Source organism: Melanostigma gelatinosum, assembly GCF_949748355.1.
Source record: "Melanostigma gelatinosum genome assembly, chromosome: 20".
Lineage (NCBI taxonomy): Eukaryota > Metazoa > Chordata > Actinopteri > Perciformes > Zoarcidae > Melanostigma > Melanostigma gelatinosum.
This window is the reverse complement of record NC_136653.1, coordinates 8,352,737-8,370,973: the sequence shown is the minus strand read 5'-3', so window position 1 is coordinate 8,370,973 and position 18,237 is coordinate 8,352,737. Positions and strand designations below refer to the sequence as shown.

The 18,237-nt window shown below is 45.8% G+C and overlaps 1 protein-coding gene across 3 annotated transcripts in view; it reads right to left on the bottom strand.

The window, feature by feature from the left end:
* Positions 1-18,237, bottom strand: part of LOC306794148 (partitioning defective 3 homolog) — a gene marked incomplete at its 5' end in the record, with an annotated part of 334,738 nt that overhangs the window by 116,953 nt on the left and 199,548 nt on the right. For all 3 annotated transcript variants that reach the window (XM_079292080.1, XM_079292081.1, XM_079292082.1), the window contains 2 exons: positions 5,942-6,137; positions 16,355-16,490. In XM_079292080.1, the coding sequence (XP_079148206.1) occupies positions 5,942-6,137; positions 16,355-16,490 (332 nt within the window). The remainder of the gene's footprint in view (positions 1-5,941; positions 6,138-16,354; positions 16,491-18,237) is intronic.

Below are 18,237 nucleotides of genomic sequence, written 5' to 3'. Positions count from 1 at the left end.
GACAATCAAATCAACAAACAAATGAAATAATGAAAATAATGCTCTGTATTACTCCCAAAGGGCTATGATCTGATATTAACTGTGTGAATCTTTTCCTCCAGCAGGTGGTGGAACTTGATCCAGGTGGTATGCAGGGCAGCTGTGATAACAGTATGGTAATAGCTGGTAGTCGTTAGTTCCTGGCTCTCAGTGATGCTGGGTAACACTTCCCAAAACGTCAGACCGATGAGCGTGCTGCAGACACCCCAGGCCTTTTCTCTGCAGTCTCACCTCCACTTCGTAGAAGTTAGAAAACGGTGTGTTCACAACTCAGGAAGGCACAGAGCGCTGCTGGAGTTGAAAGAGCATGTGTGCTTACGGCTTCATCAGCACGCAAAGGGCGGGTGCCGTGGAGGCTGCACACCCCGCTGTCCCGAGAACAACACAGCGAGGATATTCTTCTACCTTTCTGAAGAATTGACTGTCATAATAATCGACCTGCCCTTACATGACGGCTTGTCTTCACCGCAGAAGCTGCTCGGCATAACTGGCCGCAGCAAATGAATGGCACGAAAATGACATCAAATGGCCGATTTATTCTCTTTAAATTGGCCATGTAAAAAAATCAGCAATAAGGGATAAAGGGACACGGTGTCCAGAAGGGAGTGTGAGGCTGCGTGTTATTCTAAACATCCAGGTGCACTTTTTACACTTGATTGTACGCTGCCTGGCGGCCTTTGGTCTGTAGAGCCAGCGCTATTTTGTTGAAATGGAATGACTGTGTCCTCTATCTCTGTGGACACATGCACCGACTGCTGCTGATTCTGAAGACAGACAGATGAGACAGACAGGTTTAGACATTCATCTGAAACATGGCAAGATATATTTACCGTATGTTGAAGTTGTGTTTCGTTTTTCTCTTTTAAGTTTTGCAGAATCGACCAAGTGGACAGCAGCTGACCTGGTCTCAGGTTTAAGCATCCTCTGTTCTATGGATCATATGCTGCTGTAATATTACGTTTTAACGATAAAAAAGAAGTGCAAAACACCTGTGAGTAGTTATTTCTAAACATTAATACGCGTGAGCACATAAGCAGGGCGGTGCCTCTACTGGACGCGTGTTCCCGTTCACATGCCGGCCTCCTCTGGAGACTCACATTCTCAACACAATGAAGCTCTAACACCGTTTTAATTCTCACTAATCATCCTACAGTGACATGTACAAGACCACAGCTAAAACCTGCCCTGCATCACAATTATGTGGGGGAAACTGTAAACGTCTGTCCACACAGCAATGTGTAATTACATGAGCTTAACAATCTTGTATTAAGTTACAGTAAATTGTAATTACAGGAAACGGGGCGAATAAACTGCCTTGAAAGGGTACTAATGTGGCCGAATGTTGCATTTTAATGGAATAAGTATTGCATTTCTTTCATGACAAAGGTCATAAAAGTGTCAGGCTTGTGACGCTCGTCTTCGCGAGTACAGTTGGACTTCTTGTGACTTTACAAGTAGAATACCATAGTGCGAGGAGGCAGAGCGGTTCTGCTGTTGGGAGGAAACACAGTCGCACTTCTCAAAGAGCCACATCTTCAAAGGTGCTTCAGCACTTTATAGTTGAAGGGGATGACACTCTTGAAAACTTCTCCTGAGCAAGGAACTTTGTGTTTAGATGTTACATTGCAAGGAAGCCAAGCAAATGCTTTTAAGAGCTTTTTTTTTTTGCTTCTTGATGGACAAAGTTACCTCTGTGAGGATTAGATAAACCACCAGAGGGGATTCATCCAGGCGTGGGCTTAACGCAGCTAGTAGGAAAATGAAACAACTCCTTATCACTGAACATCTTTAAAACAACGTATCCTCAAACAACGGTTCATGTGATATCTTACCGAAAGTTATTCCTCATTTTTTCGTGCGGTTTCCTACGGAAGCCAGCAACACGTGTCAATTTACACTCATTACATGCATACGGGCTTTTCAAAATAAACTTCCGTCTTCACAGGAAACAACTTAAAGGTTTCGGCAACAAACCTACTTAGTAAGGTTTAGGAATAGATCGTGATGTAGTTCGTTGGGTTAGGTTAGTTAGGTGTAGGAAAAAGATTGTTGTTTGGGTTAAAATACCTAACAGTGACCAATGCATGTGACAAACGAATCAACGTTGACTTCTCCTTTCACATGGGGAATGAACAGCGGCCCCCTGGCTGATTGTTGGACCCATCCACTCCTTTACACTTCCTTGTTCATGATTATGTGGATAACTATGAAGTACGGCACATTATTTCTCATCGGTGAAGCTACAAACACTGGATGAGACCAGCCTGTTCTCAATGATATCATTGCTGAGTTTTTAAACGACAATTTCTGAGGTCTTTATTTTCAACTGATTGTTACAAAAACAACAAGTTAATTGCGTGCAGCTAACCGTGCCAGGAGGAAAAGACATGGACTGGGATGAAGACCAGGTGGAGACTAGAAACATTCCTCCTGCATCTCAGACCAACCATTGCATCAGGAGCTGCCATGACGACACACTCAATTGTGATTCTGACACTGTTCCACATTCCGTTCCCAAGAGGAAAAAACCTTTCATCTTCTCATTTGTCCAGATTATTCTGCACAGAACCACGATATCAACCAGTGCGTGTTATCTGTTTTACTGTAAATCATGTCGACGTGGTCCTTCCTGTTTGGCTTTGGATTCAAACTAATGAAGGAGGAGGCAGACACCGGGAAGGGAGTTAATGCGACGGGTCGGGACCCGTGCAGATATGCAAAGCAATAACTTACAACATTTACTTATCCGGTGTAACCTGACGGAAGACACATGCTGGTTTCCATCACCGCCCCGGATCACACACACCTTTTAACCCTATACGCACATCCTGGACCTAACCGGTGCAACCACAGTCTTCTACGTCTGGCTGACAAGTAGCTGAACCATTGCGATGGATTTCAATTTTTACTGCAACAGCTCAAGCCACTTTCACGAAGCTCAACGCAATCAACAGCTGATAAAAAAAGAAGGAGAATTAATAAAGCAGTCTGTGATACAGCAGCAACAAATACAAACGTGGATATTAGTATATTAACAGAGAGCATGTTGTAATGTTTATAGCCTCTTTGATGAGCATTTGAGGCCTGTACAGCTGATCCAACAACAATTCATTCCAACATGACAGCGCCGGACAAGTAGCCTACCTGTAAGAGAAGGATAAACAGCCGCATGTCTTCACACGATAAAAACATGAACTCACAGGACCATGTGTGCATGCACACACAGAACACATCCATTAGATATTGGCTGGGGATGTCGAGACAAAAAAAAAAAAGGAAGTAGGTCAATGTCTGCGTCTTGTGTGAAATGGGATTTCGGCCTCCACGTTAGCACACTCACACGCGGGCTATCATTCACTGGAGAGGACTGAGCAGAGGCAAAATATCACTCGGGGAGAGATAAGAATGTTATTCCACAAAACTCTACAAGAGAGGTGCGTAGATTGTAAAAGAATGGGCTCTTTAATAGATTTCTGTTTACATTATTCGTTATTTCCCTCATTATAACCACTACCAGCTGAAATGACCTTTTGATTACCCCGACATTAATAGAGTAAAGTAAGCCAGGATTAAATTCATTTTACAAGCCAACTGGCTCGCTATTGGCTGTTTAAACAAAGTCACATAGAGCGCTGGTACTGCAGAAAAGAAATGAATTAATAAAGGGAAATAAAAGAGAAGAGAGAGAGCGAGGAAATAGGAGTTTGTTAAATTCCATTTGGCGAAAAAAAAAAAAAAAAGGACAAGAAGAGAAAGAGCCTGAATTACAATGATTTTACAAGCCATGTAGCCACTTCTGTGCTTTGTGTATGCACTGTAGGTGTATAGCTGTGGCCTTGGAAAGGCACCTCCCATGAGGAAGGAACGCTGCATAATACTGGAGGCCAGAGGTGAGACTTTCACAGCTCCGCACAATACATATTCAATACGTAGCGGGCCCCGGCTGCACTGTTGCAAGAGCTTAATTTAAAAAGTAACAGTTCCACGTTGGAGTCGGGCTGACCCACATCCCCTGCTGGCTTAGTATGCCTGTTAACGCTGTGTGTGTGTGTGTGTGTGTAGTGGGATGTTGGGGGCACATGAAAAAGAAAATGAGAAACAGTAAGAATCACTCTGAATAAGGATACACACTTGTTGGGAACATCAGGTGTTCGACCAAAGAAATGTGAACAATAATTGTTATCAATCATCACAGATGGTTTTCCTGGTTCCAATTTGGTTTAGTCCGCCTTAAAGGGAGTGTGATGTGCAGTGATTTTATCAGGCAGCAACCCCACATTTTGTAAAATAAAGCCAATGCGGAAGTGTTTTAATCTGGCACTCTCTCTACTGGCCAGCAGGGGCGGCTCCTCTGATAAATCAGATTGTATCGAAAAATCAATGACAAAATGACCCTACTTCTCACTTTTATTATCTATCACCTCAGTAAACACAAGTGTTTGTTCTCATTCGTCAGTTTAATATCTTCTTAAATACATCACGTGTTATGAAGAATCACTTCAACGTTGTAGCAGCGTTAACAAATTCAGCTGCAACCATCTGTTCATCCACTTTGTAAGCTGCTTGTGCTGGAGAAAGTGTGTTGGGAGCTGGAGCCTAGCATGCATTGGACTTTGCGCGCGTGCGCGCGTGCGTGTGTGTGTGTGTGTGTGTGTGACTTTGAGGACATGAATTATTCACAATAACCTTAGGCAGTGGTATATAGCACACTTCTGCCTTGCACGCGCACGTGTGTGTGTGTGTGTGTGTGTGTGTGAGGAAGTTGGAGTGTGGTTCAGCCATATGCTGTGGACCTAATCCACTATGACAAACCTCCGACATCACATGAACAAAAGGCATGCTGAGCAAATCTACTCATTCATAATAAATGTGAGAGAGAGAGAGAGAGAAGAAAGAAAAATACTCAAAAAATAAATACATAAACCGTGCAATTTGTGGACTAAATATCTCGTCTGTGGTTCTGTTGCAGCATGCCACGACCAGCCAATCATAAGAAAGAATAACAATATTCATAAAAGAAAGAAATTGTTCACTATAAATACAAAAGGCAAATAACAAGCTACAATAAGTGGCCTGACTTTGTCAATCAGACGAGCTGGAGGACATGATTGGATGTCTTGTCTTTACATTCGCTGTACCTGTACACTGCAATCATACACGAAATGCCATGAGTCATTTCAGAGTGAGAGATTCTACTTTTAAGGACGAACAGCTATAACTTCCTGCTCTAAAAGGCTGCCTTTAAAGTCCCAGTGAAACGGCAGTGAGAGCGTCTTTAGCGTCAATATTCCTCTATGAAACAGAACAGGGGGGGGGGGGGGGGTCGGGATTGGAGAGGTGGAGGTGCTGTATGAGTTTCTCGACTGATATTGTGACTGCTGCTGGGTCATCCATTATTTAACACACACACACACACACCTTACACCGCACATTTACCGAAAAGTTACCGACATTTGGGGATTCTAAATGCAGCCGTGATGCAAAATGTTAGGACATGAAATGTTATTTCCTGGTTTATTAAGGCAGATAGTCTCACTTTGTAATACATGGAGGCAATAACTTGCAATAACTGAAAATGCATTCATATCAATTCCTGTAAAATCATATATTTGTATTATCTTCCACCAACGTCTGCAGAAAGTTTAATCAAGAAATCTGATTCTCCGGTTCAGTCCGGGAAACACTACTCTCACCACTCAGTGGCAGGCCTCTAATGAACAGCAAGAACCCTCACACACACACACACACACACACACACACGTGTGCGCTAACCTAAACCTCCTGTAAGTGAAAAACACAAACAACAGCCCGCTTTCTTCCTCGCACGGCCTGTCTGAAGTCCATCAAGTTATAAATAATTCATCCGGACTCCCCCGCAAAGTAAAAACAAGCCGCTGCTCACCATTCATTCTGACCGGGCAGCTCGTGGATCCAGGACACCGGGTCCTCTCCCACAAAGCCCATGTCATCGTGGGAACTGGAGGACGATTGGTCGGAGAGATGGGCAGGAAGCGGCGGCGGCGGCGGCGGCCTATCGTCTTCGATCATCACTACGTCGTCCTGAGGCATGTTCACCGTCGGGGAGAGCTGGTAGTTACCTGAGAGGGAACAACATGGCATCAATGCTCCAGTTGTTTTATTATTATTGGTGTCTGATAACAAGTGGGACACAAACAAGCTGAGAAAATATGCGAGCATGGTGGGGAAAAGTATGCACACACACACACACACACACACACACTCCTCCACAGACATGTTTGTACAAACATCATTTTATCTGACGTCAGTAATTACCCAGATAATACTGTATACAGAGATAACTTCGGCTGAGATAATTCTATTGTGAAAGTTTGGTGTCGGGACCTGCCTGAAGGACACCAACATATCTGTGAAAGGGTAAAGAATGGTGCTCATGAGGTTCAGCTTTGCAATGCTGCGTGCAAACGATGCTGTATGACAAGATGATATCAGATATTGAAGAAACATAACGCTCGTGAACATGTACACAAATGGGACAGCGCAGATCCAAATGATAGGACAAAGGAGCCATCAAGACCCACAGGAGAAGACACTTCATTATATAGTGTGATATATAAAATGCTCCAGGATCCAGACTCTAAATGTCGCTGAAAAAGTTGTAGAGCTGAATAGCTTTATCCAGTCGCTTTCCATCCATCTCCAAGGACGAATGTGAGCAGGAGAGGAGCTCCCCTGATCTATATTCTGTCTTGCCTGACCCTCCCTGCTGAGGACGTCTTTGAATCGCTCCTTTGCTGCTCCTCAGGAGTCCAAGTCGATGGGGGAACGTGCTGGTGCTCAGCACCAAGGGCATGAGAAGGGTTGTACGACGGCGTGAGCAGCGGCATTACAATACAGATCGGAGGATTCACTCTGCAAATGATCGGCGCATTAATGTGTATGGTCGCAGAGTTCAGACTCTAACCACACACACCTGCTTGCTATTAGACGCAGGTTTACAGAAATGCTGGACTTCCTCTGGTCTTTGCTTTTGTTTCCATTATCGGAGAGCCGTTTTGCAAATGTAATAGCTTCGGAACAAGCGTGTGTAATCACTAACAGCAGACAGCCATGTTTACCCTGGCAGGATCCCAACGTGTCTCTGAGAGGCTTTGCATTTCACTGGGGCCCGACGAATGATAAATGCATGTTGTGGAAGTAAATCTGAGCACCAATCAACGGGGCAATGAGGTGTTCAGCTATTTGCAGGGATAAGAAGAAGAAAAAAAAAAAAAGATTAAAATATACACAAGAAAAACAACGATACAAAAACAAAACAGCTGTGCGAGGGAGAAACCCAAGGTGGGCTTAGAAAGGTCTCCCCCCGAAAAGAAAAACTCAAAATCAAGCACAACTTGTGTGTACTCGAGGTTATTTTTCATAAATGTCCTGCGTGTTATCAGTGGCATGTGATAAAAGAGATTTATTATACCTTATGTGAATACATGTTCCATACCAAAGCTTCAGATGTGGTGATATAGTGGACACAGCCAATATGCTACTTTAATTGCCTCTACAAGCCTGATGAATATTATCGTACTCCCAGGAAACAAGTTGCTTCATACCATGACCTCAAAACGTCCCCAAAGCCTGCCCCTGTCCAGTACTTCAGCATGTGTTCACTGATTCCTTTGTCTATAGGCTGCTCGTCTAAACCAGTGAAGCTGGCTGCCAACACTGTACAGGTGAAATGAAGGCCATATCTCACTTGGGCAGCTTGACAGAGAACCATGGGCAATTTAATTCAACCTATACTGTAAATCAGAAGGGCTGGAGCAATGACAGTGATGAACTCCAGGAAGTAGGCCGATCACTTTCACAGCAGGCAGACCAAGTCGTGAGGAGTTCGATGAGAGATATATATATATATATATATATATATATATATATATATATATATATATATATATACACATATATATATATACACACACTGTATTGTCTTGTATGCCTTATCCTCTATATAAGAGCTTCGGTTTGTCTTTGCACAACTAGTCTAAGCCAGTTCCATCCCCTTCCCTTGTCGTCAGTGTCTGTGCTTTACAGTCAGTTTAACAAAAGTGCGGCAGTGTCAATAAGAGATGTCCTGCGGATGTGTGTGTCCATCGGGCCATTCCGACACCGCTCTTTACTTTCCCCGAGCCAAAGAGTGGAGTTACCTCTCGGTTGCATCAGCCACACTGAGAATTCCACTACAGAAGCCGCGTGGAAATAATTGTGGTGATATAATAGGAAGTGTGTGTTTCAAGTACACACCTTTGCATTCCCAGTATGCACTCTTAAAGACAATACAACTCACATTCACCTCCCTCATGCCATCACACCACTTTCGCCAACAGAGGACACCGTTTTAATTAGAAACCCCTCTCCCAGCTTCATGGGGTATTTCCAGCCAGGACCTCTTGACACAGGTGGCCAGCTCTGCAGATGAAGAGCTGTTAAGAGTCATTCCACTTCCCTCCAAAGGACACAGGCGCGCTCAACACAGGGAGCGGCTCGGTGGACAGGTGTAGTCGGGGCCACGCTGATGGTTTGAAAGGTGGAAATAATTAGAGAAACTGCAGCCCTTGCTTTTCTGCAGCTGTCAGCATAATACGCATAAAGGGAAATCACCCGCCACCAATGCTTCAGTGAAGCAAAAGCAGATTTGAACAGAGAAATAACTGGCTGTTTGGTTCCCGACTGACAAAGGTAACGAGCTACAAAAGGCAGAGTGAGAGGGAGAAGACTGTTCAGCGCCTCCAGTGGTGTGTTGGCGCATTGAGGTGCTGCTCACTCAGCGTTTTAACACCGTCGCCTTCTACCAGCTCCTCACAGTCTGCTCGCTTGCTCTCCGCAGCCAAATCGACAGACGGTGTACATGTGTGCTAGAACTAGCTGGTGACTGAGGCAGGAGAACGTTACGGTCGTTCACGACAGAGAGACGACTCTGAATGCAAACAAGTGCTGGTGAAATGATGAGTGCATTCATTCTCCGTGCCTTGTTTGTAGTCTTCCTTGTTTACATGATTTTGCCCCGGGAAGGTCATCTGAGCTTATTGTCGAGGCTTCTTTGTTCCCCCGTCTAATGGCACGTCGCAAAAATAACCACAAGCATCTAAAACCTGGGAGAGCCGGGGACGTAATTATTGTTTTCACCAAATCACAGAACCGCTATCTCAGCCACAATCGAAAAAAACGCTGTTATTCAGCCTCTGCAATCCTTAAAACACTGGAGCCTTTCACCCAGTCTGAGAGAGGAATGCAACATGTCAACAGAGACAGTAATAGCACGATGCCGTCACAAATGAATCAGCAGACGCACGCAGATCTAACAGACGTGTACGTGAGGTCAGACGGGGATAAATATATTCCTCTGATTTTGGTTAATGGTTCACAGAAGCTGGCTCTATCGCTGTTTGTTGAAGAGCTTCTGATTCATGCGCCTGCCATCCATGCAGCTGAGAGAAAGAGTTCTTGTGGCGACACGAGTGTGCCGCTGTGGCCTTTGTCACACTGTAATTAAAGATAGCTTCCCATGAGTCACGCTGACACACACGGCCCAGCGCCACTACAGCCGCCATCCATCCTGCTCAAAACAAACACCAGTTGTTGGGTGGGGCTTAACATGAGGCGGTAATGTGCAGGCCAAACATGATCACAGTGTGAAGACAGTGGCTGTTCATTTTAATGTCTTGTTCTTGTAACATGGTGCGTAGAAGAAGAAAAAAATCTAAAATTGGGGGAAAATATATGTTTTTCAGCTTAGGCTTTAATGGAATGAGCTTGACGTCAGCCACATAATAGTCATCTGACCAGCCACTGTATATATTTTTGGGATGAAAGATGCTAAATGTGCATTTAGCACACAAAAGCACACGCCGCCCCCTGGCCATCCTTGCTCAGCGTGTGGAAGCTACTCCATGATGTGGAAGCAGAGATGTTCGTCCCCCCCTCTGGCAGAGAGTGAAGACAGAGACGGATGAGCTCGATGGCTCGATGGCCACCTGGCTGCATCCGTCCACACGGATCGGAGCTTCACTCTCCTCCGTCTCTGCCCTCTGACCAAGCGTTGCCCGTTGAAACATTGCGCTGTGAGGTGAGAGGTCAGGCTAATGGCCCCACTCCATCTTCTTTGTCCTGCGCGATTTCCTCAATCTCTGTCCATCACACACTCTCGTTCTCTTTCGTCCTCCCTCCTTCCGTGACACTTTGGCTTATTGATCTGACTGGAGGAGAGATCATTCGTTGATCCGGGCCGCCATGGTTTTCGGATTGCAGCCGGTAATCCTCCTAAGTACACATTAGTAGCAACCACGGCCTTACCGGGAGACATTTGTGCTATTTTCTGAGGACACTTTCACACCTGTAGTTTGGTCCAGAATAAGAAAAACAAATAAAGCATATTTGTCTTTATGTTCTGGTCCAGTTCGTGTATCCACTGACTTTTTACAAACAAAACAAGACAACAAGAAATCATACAGACTGACAGATAACTGTCATGCTACATCACCAGGACCCAAGTGGAAAATCAAATCCTTTTGAAGCAATCACCCATTATTTAATCCGCACTAGGGTTGGAGTGACAAGTCAAGTCGAGGGCAAGTCTTTACTGAACCAAAGTGTTCAGGTGAGAAAGCACCGTTACAGCGTTCCCCCATAAGGGATCCCCTCGCCAACGCAATTGATCAGAACATTCAGTTGGTTGGCTCGATGCCTTACTTCCTCATAGAGAAACGCAGCGTCAGGAATCAGACGTAGGATTAGAATAAGGACACCAAACACTGAGACATGTGGAGTTAATCAGTGATTCTCATGGAACCGGTCAAAAGCAGTTTTTAGTGAGTCCTGGGTTGGCAGGTCTTGTCATGGTCCCTATGACAACAAATTGACAGGATGTGACAATTGGCACTGTGTGCTTGGAAAAGTGATTTGGTGACAGCTCAGTGCAAAAAAAAATATATTTCCACACAATGAATGGTCGTCGATAATGCAGCCAAGATGCTGTCGCTACTGGCATAGGCCATCTGCAGTACGGCGTCAAACCAAACTAACCACTTATCTGGCATATATTACCACGAGGAGGCTAAAAGGTTTTCCTATTGCAGAGGTCAACCCATCAACAGCATAGAAGGAGGAGCCGCCCTCCCATCCAAGGCTGTTATTTAGCCTTTAAATGCCATTTCAGGGAATATCATTACTGACCACCTCAACCTTTTCACACAAGCAAAGGCTGTGTAAGCTGTAAACTGGGGCTGTGCACCCTATGCATCCATACTCCAGACAAAGATATGCTGTGTACTTGATATGTTTGCTTCCTTTGTCGCTCGAGGCTAAAAGCAAATATCAACAAGTCTTCGAGTCATGCAATGAGTGAAAAATCACTTGAGCAGAGAAGGAATGTAGTGTATGTCCAAGGAGCAATATGGAAGTCAAATACCTGATGCTTTGTTCTTTAATCGTCCCTCACAGCAGACGCATTCCTCTCGTTTGTTCTAGCTGCTATGTGTTTCTTTCAGACTCAAGCAGGAAGTTTAAAATCACATTCACTAGACTCTAAATGTGGCATTGCTGACCTGCACACCCACGCGGCTGTTTTCACTCTGGCTCATGTTCAGGTTTGGGCGGAGCTATGCTGGAAATACATGAGGTCACCAAATGTCACGGAACCAATCAGATGGATGAGGGAGAAAGTTCTCTCAACCTAGCAGGTGCAACAAAGCTGATGGGGGGAGTTGGAGAGATACTAATCAAGCGCCATCTGTACTCACCCACACAGTCCTTGGAAGAGTTCTAATGAGACAGGTCAAAGCACCTGTGTAGGTGGACCACGCAGCCATTTATAACATGGATTATGGCGTTGTGCATGCTGGCTCACTGGAATGGGTGTGGAAAACTTAAGAGAATGAGACCATAATTCATTTTAATCAACATGCTATGGCATGTCAAAATGGATGAAAAGGACCTATTCTATAGAGCTGCTTCAGGTTCAGGGTCCTGGTATTGTGCATGCTGGCTCACTGTCACATTTGAATAGAACAGAGCCATCATTAATGTTATAAGTGACATCTGTGCTTTCCCTACTGTGGCAAGTCAAAATGTCTGCTGTGAAAAATAAGCCGATTCAGTGAGCTTGTGCATTAAAATTGCATTTTCAACAATATTTTCTAAATGACTGCATTTTGCATTTTTTTTTTTAACATTGCTGGTACTTCAAACTTGTTTTAAGGGAATGTGTTAAAAATGTGTATGGCAAATACACCTCTTTTTGGTCAAATGACCACAGCAAATGGGAACAGTAAGCACAAGGAGAGGGGAAGTTCTAGGGTACCACAGTTTACACTTCTGTTATTTTCTCACTGAGGCATGCTAATAGCGCTCTCAAGCAATCTGGACACCAAATTAAGGGAGGTCACTTTGGCTCGTCTCCTGCACCGATGGCTGATCATACAGAAAGGTTGAGTCTGCAGACTGTGAAATACTGGAGGTGAGGGGACAGCAGGTTCAACTTCTGGGAGGACAGTCACACTTAAAGGGGTTTGTTTGGGTGTTGTGAAGTGGGGTTGTAGAAAGTACTTTAATAGTCAGTGTAATACCTGCAGTAGATGATGGTTGGCACACCCCCAGTTTGGAGGAGCAGACAGGAGTTACTACACAGGAGCAAAGCAATGTATTGCTGTGGACGGGGGGCAGCAGCAAAACCTATTTTAGCCACCTGAAAGAAAGGCCCAGTTAAAAAGATCAAATAGCACTCAAAGTATATGCCATGTTCACCGCTTTACCCTGCCGTCAAACTGCTACACAGTCTATGTTTCCGACAGGGACCTGAAGCCGTTATCTAAGCTCCCGCCCAAGCCACACGACAGTAAATCTACTTCGCAGAACACGGGGAGTCTACCCGTGTCTCTATCAGTTAGCTTGTAGCTGTTATTGTGTGACTTTAGTTCGTTCACCAAAGTCACACAAACTACCGGCAACCTAAAATAAATGTCCTCATAATGATGGAAAAATCACCCAAACACAGGATTTTTTGCACCGTCACCTGCACTGCACACATTACAGCCTGTGAACACCTCCTTTCCTGTGTGACAACAGCGTGGGTCCGCTTGCCTGGTTCCCGCCTCCGGCCTCGCCTCCCGCCCCTCCCTCACTGACGTGCCGGTCCTGGGTGTGCGTTCTGACTCAGGCACTCGGCTAAACAGCCACATGCAAAGAAGGCGTGAGTCCGAGGGCCTCAATTTTCACCCCAGCGGGTGGACCCCGCGCCCCGCGGCCCTTTTTCGATTAGACAGGCCGGAAGGCGAAGCCGGGTGTGATGCGAACGACCTTTGCGTCAAACCTCGGCTGTCACTGCCCCACTGTGTCCACGCAGGAGATTTCACTCAGCCCCATATTGCCATTCGGTGAATTCACCTTTCCTTTCTTTCCGTTTTTCCTCTTCTGAGAGAGAAAGCATCTCTGATGATTCCCGATCCTTTCGCCTCAAGGGTAAAACAAGTGCGGGAAGGAAAGCAAGAGAAGAAAGTGTCAGGGACTCATTTTCTTTCAGGGAGTCAAGCAGAACGCAGTGTATGTTCACCACCTGCTAGCTGTGGATTCAGCGTCCGGCCACCATGCCATGAAGCGTGGCGTGTGCACGTGTGAAGCTAAAGCTGACACTATCACAGCGTGGTTTACTGAGGCAAAGGGGGAGTGGGATTACCTCTGACTATTGATGAGCTGAACGTGTGCACCCACACACACACACACACACACACAGCCGATTGTTCTGAATGACAGCCCACAACACACTACCGGGAAGATGAAAGCAACCCTTACAATCAATGTGATATGATGGTACTACACCAGCTTAATAGCACCTGTCTCCCTCCAGCCTCATTTGGTGCTTTTCTTTGCTGTTGCCATGGTAATCATAACTCCTATAATTGATTAAATTATACCTACACGCCCCCACAGATCCAATACCTGTTCTCACTGTTTGAGAAGAAAGGCAGCAAGCTACCTGTGACTGCTGGGAGCAGAAGAGCTGGTCCAGTGTCTGATCGATACCTGGGTGAGGTGAGATAAGGCCTCCATAGGACATTGCAGCTGTTTTTTTTGAACAGGAAATAGACAGCGTAGCATCACCACCATAGTTTGGCAGAAATAGGAGTTTACAATTTCACTGTATTGACTTGCTGCCATCTGCTATAACTCACGATCAAAGCCAGTTCTTAATTCTTGAGCAGCAAAACCATTCCATCCCTTTTGCCGCTGTGCTTTGGTCCACTTACAGCAGCACAGGCAGCATAATGGAGCAGAGGAGAGGAACTGATTTGGTTAGAGAATTCAGTGGATCAGTGGAAATTGAGCCTAACCTGATGGAGAGGTTGTACGTGAGTGTGCCACTGTGCGCGCAACTTCAGTACGTGTGCGTGCTGTGCTGTATCTATGGCATGCCATATATCCCAGACTGCACATGTTTGGCTTTCTCGATTCAGTAATTTAGCAGGTCTAGATACACTCCGCATCGCGCTGTCAGTCAAGCCCTGGTGGCTGTGTGCCTCCTGACCTTGCCCAACTCATCCCAGCATCTGTCCTCTAACCATTACTGTCACATCTCACACACCAGGCAATATGTCTGAGCCCGTCTGAAATAACATATAGGAGAAGATAGAGAGCGCGAGCAGCTACTCTCTTTCTAGCCTGCAGAAATGTACATTTCACAGAACATTTTGTCCGCTTATGTATCGCCTTAATTCAAACTAAAGTGGGTCAGTGTAGTACACTGACATTTCGGTTACATTTAGAAATGAAAAATACATCTTCTGCATTTTCGGATATGCAGTAATTGCAAAAAGCAAAACATCCGACCGACCCTTGGTAGCAGCAAATTCCTGATTCTACTTCTCAGGTGTCGATTAGTACCTCAGTGCGGCAGTGTTGTGTTGCTGTGATAAATATAAACTCTACTCTGACTGCATCAGAAATTGAAATAACACAATTGTGTCAATTCAGAAAGATGAAGACCCGTCACAGAACGTGGGCACGGGTTAATGAGGCCGCGACTCAGAGACAGCCTCGAGACCGAGAAGAAAAGGAACTGACGTTTTCTTGCTGCGAGACAAGCGACGTCAAAGATCTGAGACTCCGCCGAGCTTCCGCTGTGATAACTCACCGCTTTAGCACCCACTCCGCCCCCCCACCCCTAAAACTTTTCCACTTGGCTCATTTGACACCCACTCCGCAGGATGAGATGAGTGCTGGGTGCCCTTGAAGTTTCAATGGCAAGAAACTTTTCCATCAGCGCGCCCACAGTTGCCGCTTATGATCACAGCGGCGTTCTGGAAAAAAGCCTGCGTCAAAAAAAAAAAAAAAGCCAGTGGAACGAATAAGCCAAACTGAGAGGGAAACCCCAAACCAATTGGAGCGTATTTGATTTGGGATGGGAGGAGAAAGACGCGATGAAAGGGTGAAAAAAGAGAAGCGGAGATGGAGACAGTGGGAGAGAGAGTGTCAGGGGCAAGCCCTATTGATCTGGAAGCTTAATTAACCATCAGATGCCTCTGACACAGCCTCAGATCTTCTATGATCAGTGGCAGAGTGGCACCGCTCTGGGGGAGACGGTGGGGAGGGGATCGGAGAGAAATGGGAGAATGAATGGGAGAAGGGCAGAACGTGTAGATCGGCGACGGATTACAAATTCACTCCATCCGAGGAGGGGAGAAGTTAGACGGGGTAGCAGGTGAAAGAGGAACTTGGGAGACAGTTGGGAGAAAAAAAAGGAGGAGAAAGAAAATAGGAGATAAGGGGATAGGAAGGGAAGACAAGAAAACAAGTGCATGAGAACCTACTGTGTGTGTTGAAAATAAAGGGGCCACTAGTGCACTGCATCACCCCGCTACAAACACGCCCCTTCCCACACTGATGCAATCACCTGTCCGCGCGCGTGCATGCGCGAAAAGATAACGTCGATGTTGAGATGACAGCAGCGGCTAACCGAGGATTGAATTGCCAATTCTAAGACACCTGAAGAGGCGAGATCTTAGTCCACTGCCAGCTGGGTGCAATGGAAATTGACCCGAGGCGCTAGCAGAGGGGCTGGGGTGAATGCTAACATGTATCAGGGGGTGTCAGTTTACAGACAGCACCAATTTAAGGGCAAAATATATCCAATGAGCAGGTTAGCAGGTCGACCACACTTCCCATCAATTTGAATGGGGAGTGACCGGCAAAAAAAAAGAAGAGAAAATCCAATTTGCCGAGTCTGTCAGAAGTTGAAAGAGACACTGAGGTGCAGAGAGGGAGGGTGGAAGAACCTCACTGATATGTCACTCACCAATGCGTCCGATCGTATTAGCCAGCGGCTCCAAGGCTTCGATGCTTTCATACACGGAGTGGGAAATGTGGCGCTCGTGGTTGTCCAGTAGAGAGTTCACGGGATGCTCTAGAACCGAAGGGCTGGCAGGGGCTCCCTACAGAAACAAGGGGAGATGAAGAGCAGACATGGGGCTTACTAGAAGGTACAGTGCCAAACAAAGGTTGCATTTGGTCTGATAAAAAGACTTACAACAATATTTTTGGTAAAGGGCCAATGTGAACAATGTTCCGAATACACATTTGCTTTCGTCTGTTTAAGTTATGTTTGTCAAGAGACAATGATTAAAAATAACATAATTTTCTACTACTAATATACTATTTTAACTGTGACTAATGATTTACTAAAACTTTTTACAGCATCAAAGAACATGAATAACTTATGTTTAGCTATCATCTTGCATTATTCTATACATTAAAAGCCCTGTAAATTAAATTGGGACCGATGTATTGTGCCTTTGAAAGAATCAAAAATCCCAAGTGAACATGTGTTGACACAAATAAAAACTCCGGGTACCACATAAACAGGAAGCTATACACCCACAAACAACACAGAGAAGAAGAAATGGGTCTGCATGATGTGATGCCATCAATACTCCAGAAACGTGGAACCGGGGCTCCAGGGTCCGTCTCGTCCTACGTGGGTATTTTCTGGCTCAGCAGTGTGAAACGGCTCCTGTAGAAGTCCGAGCCGGATAAAGCTCCATGGATTTCCCATAGGCCGATAGACAGCTGTCTCTAACAATGAAGCCCAGTAAATGGACCAGTGACATTTGCCATGTGGTCGATACGCCGCACTGCTGGTTATTGAGCCCACTGTACACTCGGAGCATGTGTCAGTCTTTGGCAGGAGGGACACAGTTAGCGGTTCTGGAACCACTGGGCCCAGATACTGTGCTCAGCCTTCAAAAGCCAATAGTGGATTTCTTTTGGGATAGATACTATGGAGCTACCGCAGCAAGAGTCAGTGAAAAACAAAAAACTCACATCCACGTGCAGAGAGTGAGAGAATAAACCGTGGGCCTTGGCCTTATTTCCCACAATGCTTCATAGCAGCCTGTGGGCAGCCGGGGGAAGGCACTGGAGAAGAACTCCCTGTACAGGACCCATCACAGATAGCTTACAGCGAGATAGTCGCACGCAGTTCAACCTTGTACCTGGAGCATGCTTTTAACCAGGAGGCCCTGGCTAATATTGATGTCTCACAACACTCTGCTGGCCCCCGGCCAAGAGAAAGGAGAGCAAAATATCAGACAACAGCAGCAGCAGGAAGACAGGAGAGCAGGAGGAAGAGGAGAGAAAAAGAGGAGGGGAGTTTTTGGTCAACAAATGGGGGCGGGGGGGAGGAAAAAGGGGGATTGTGGGGGGAGGAAAGTGCAGTGTGGGTGCTGCCGAGTCGCCTCCTCGTGGGAGTAGCATACCTTGGGAGACGCAGAGCAGGGTGGAGGGAGCTATCGGCTGTTTAATATGAATGAGAGGTTTAATGAGGTTGAGAGCGCCGGACTTTATCGGGACACCGTGTTGATAAGAAGGAGGTGCGAGGAGGGAAAAATGTGTGTGTGTGTGTGTGTGTGAGTGTGTGAAATGGGGGGCTAGGTCAACACAATTACAATCAGAGGCACGGCCACTGGCAGCCTTATAATAAAAAGCGTGTCCCCGGATGATTCAGTCTCAATGAGGCTGAAATTGAAGGAAATAAAGATTTATTTGACCCGCTTCTCTCGCTCTTTTACTCAACCTCTCTCCGCACTTTTTAATCTGCTGTCGGACCCGTCACGAGTCGAAAAGAAGTAAGATGGAGCGTCTCAGGTGAGAGAATGCGTGGACGGAGTGGAACAGAGAGCG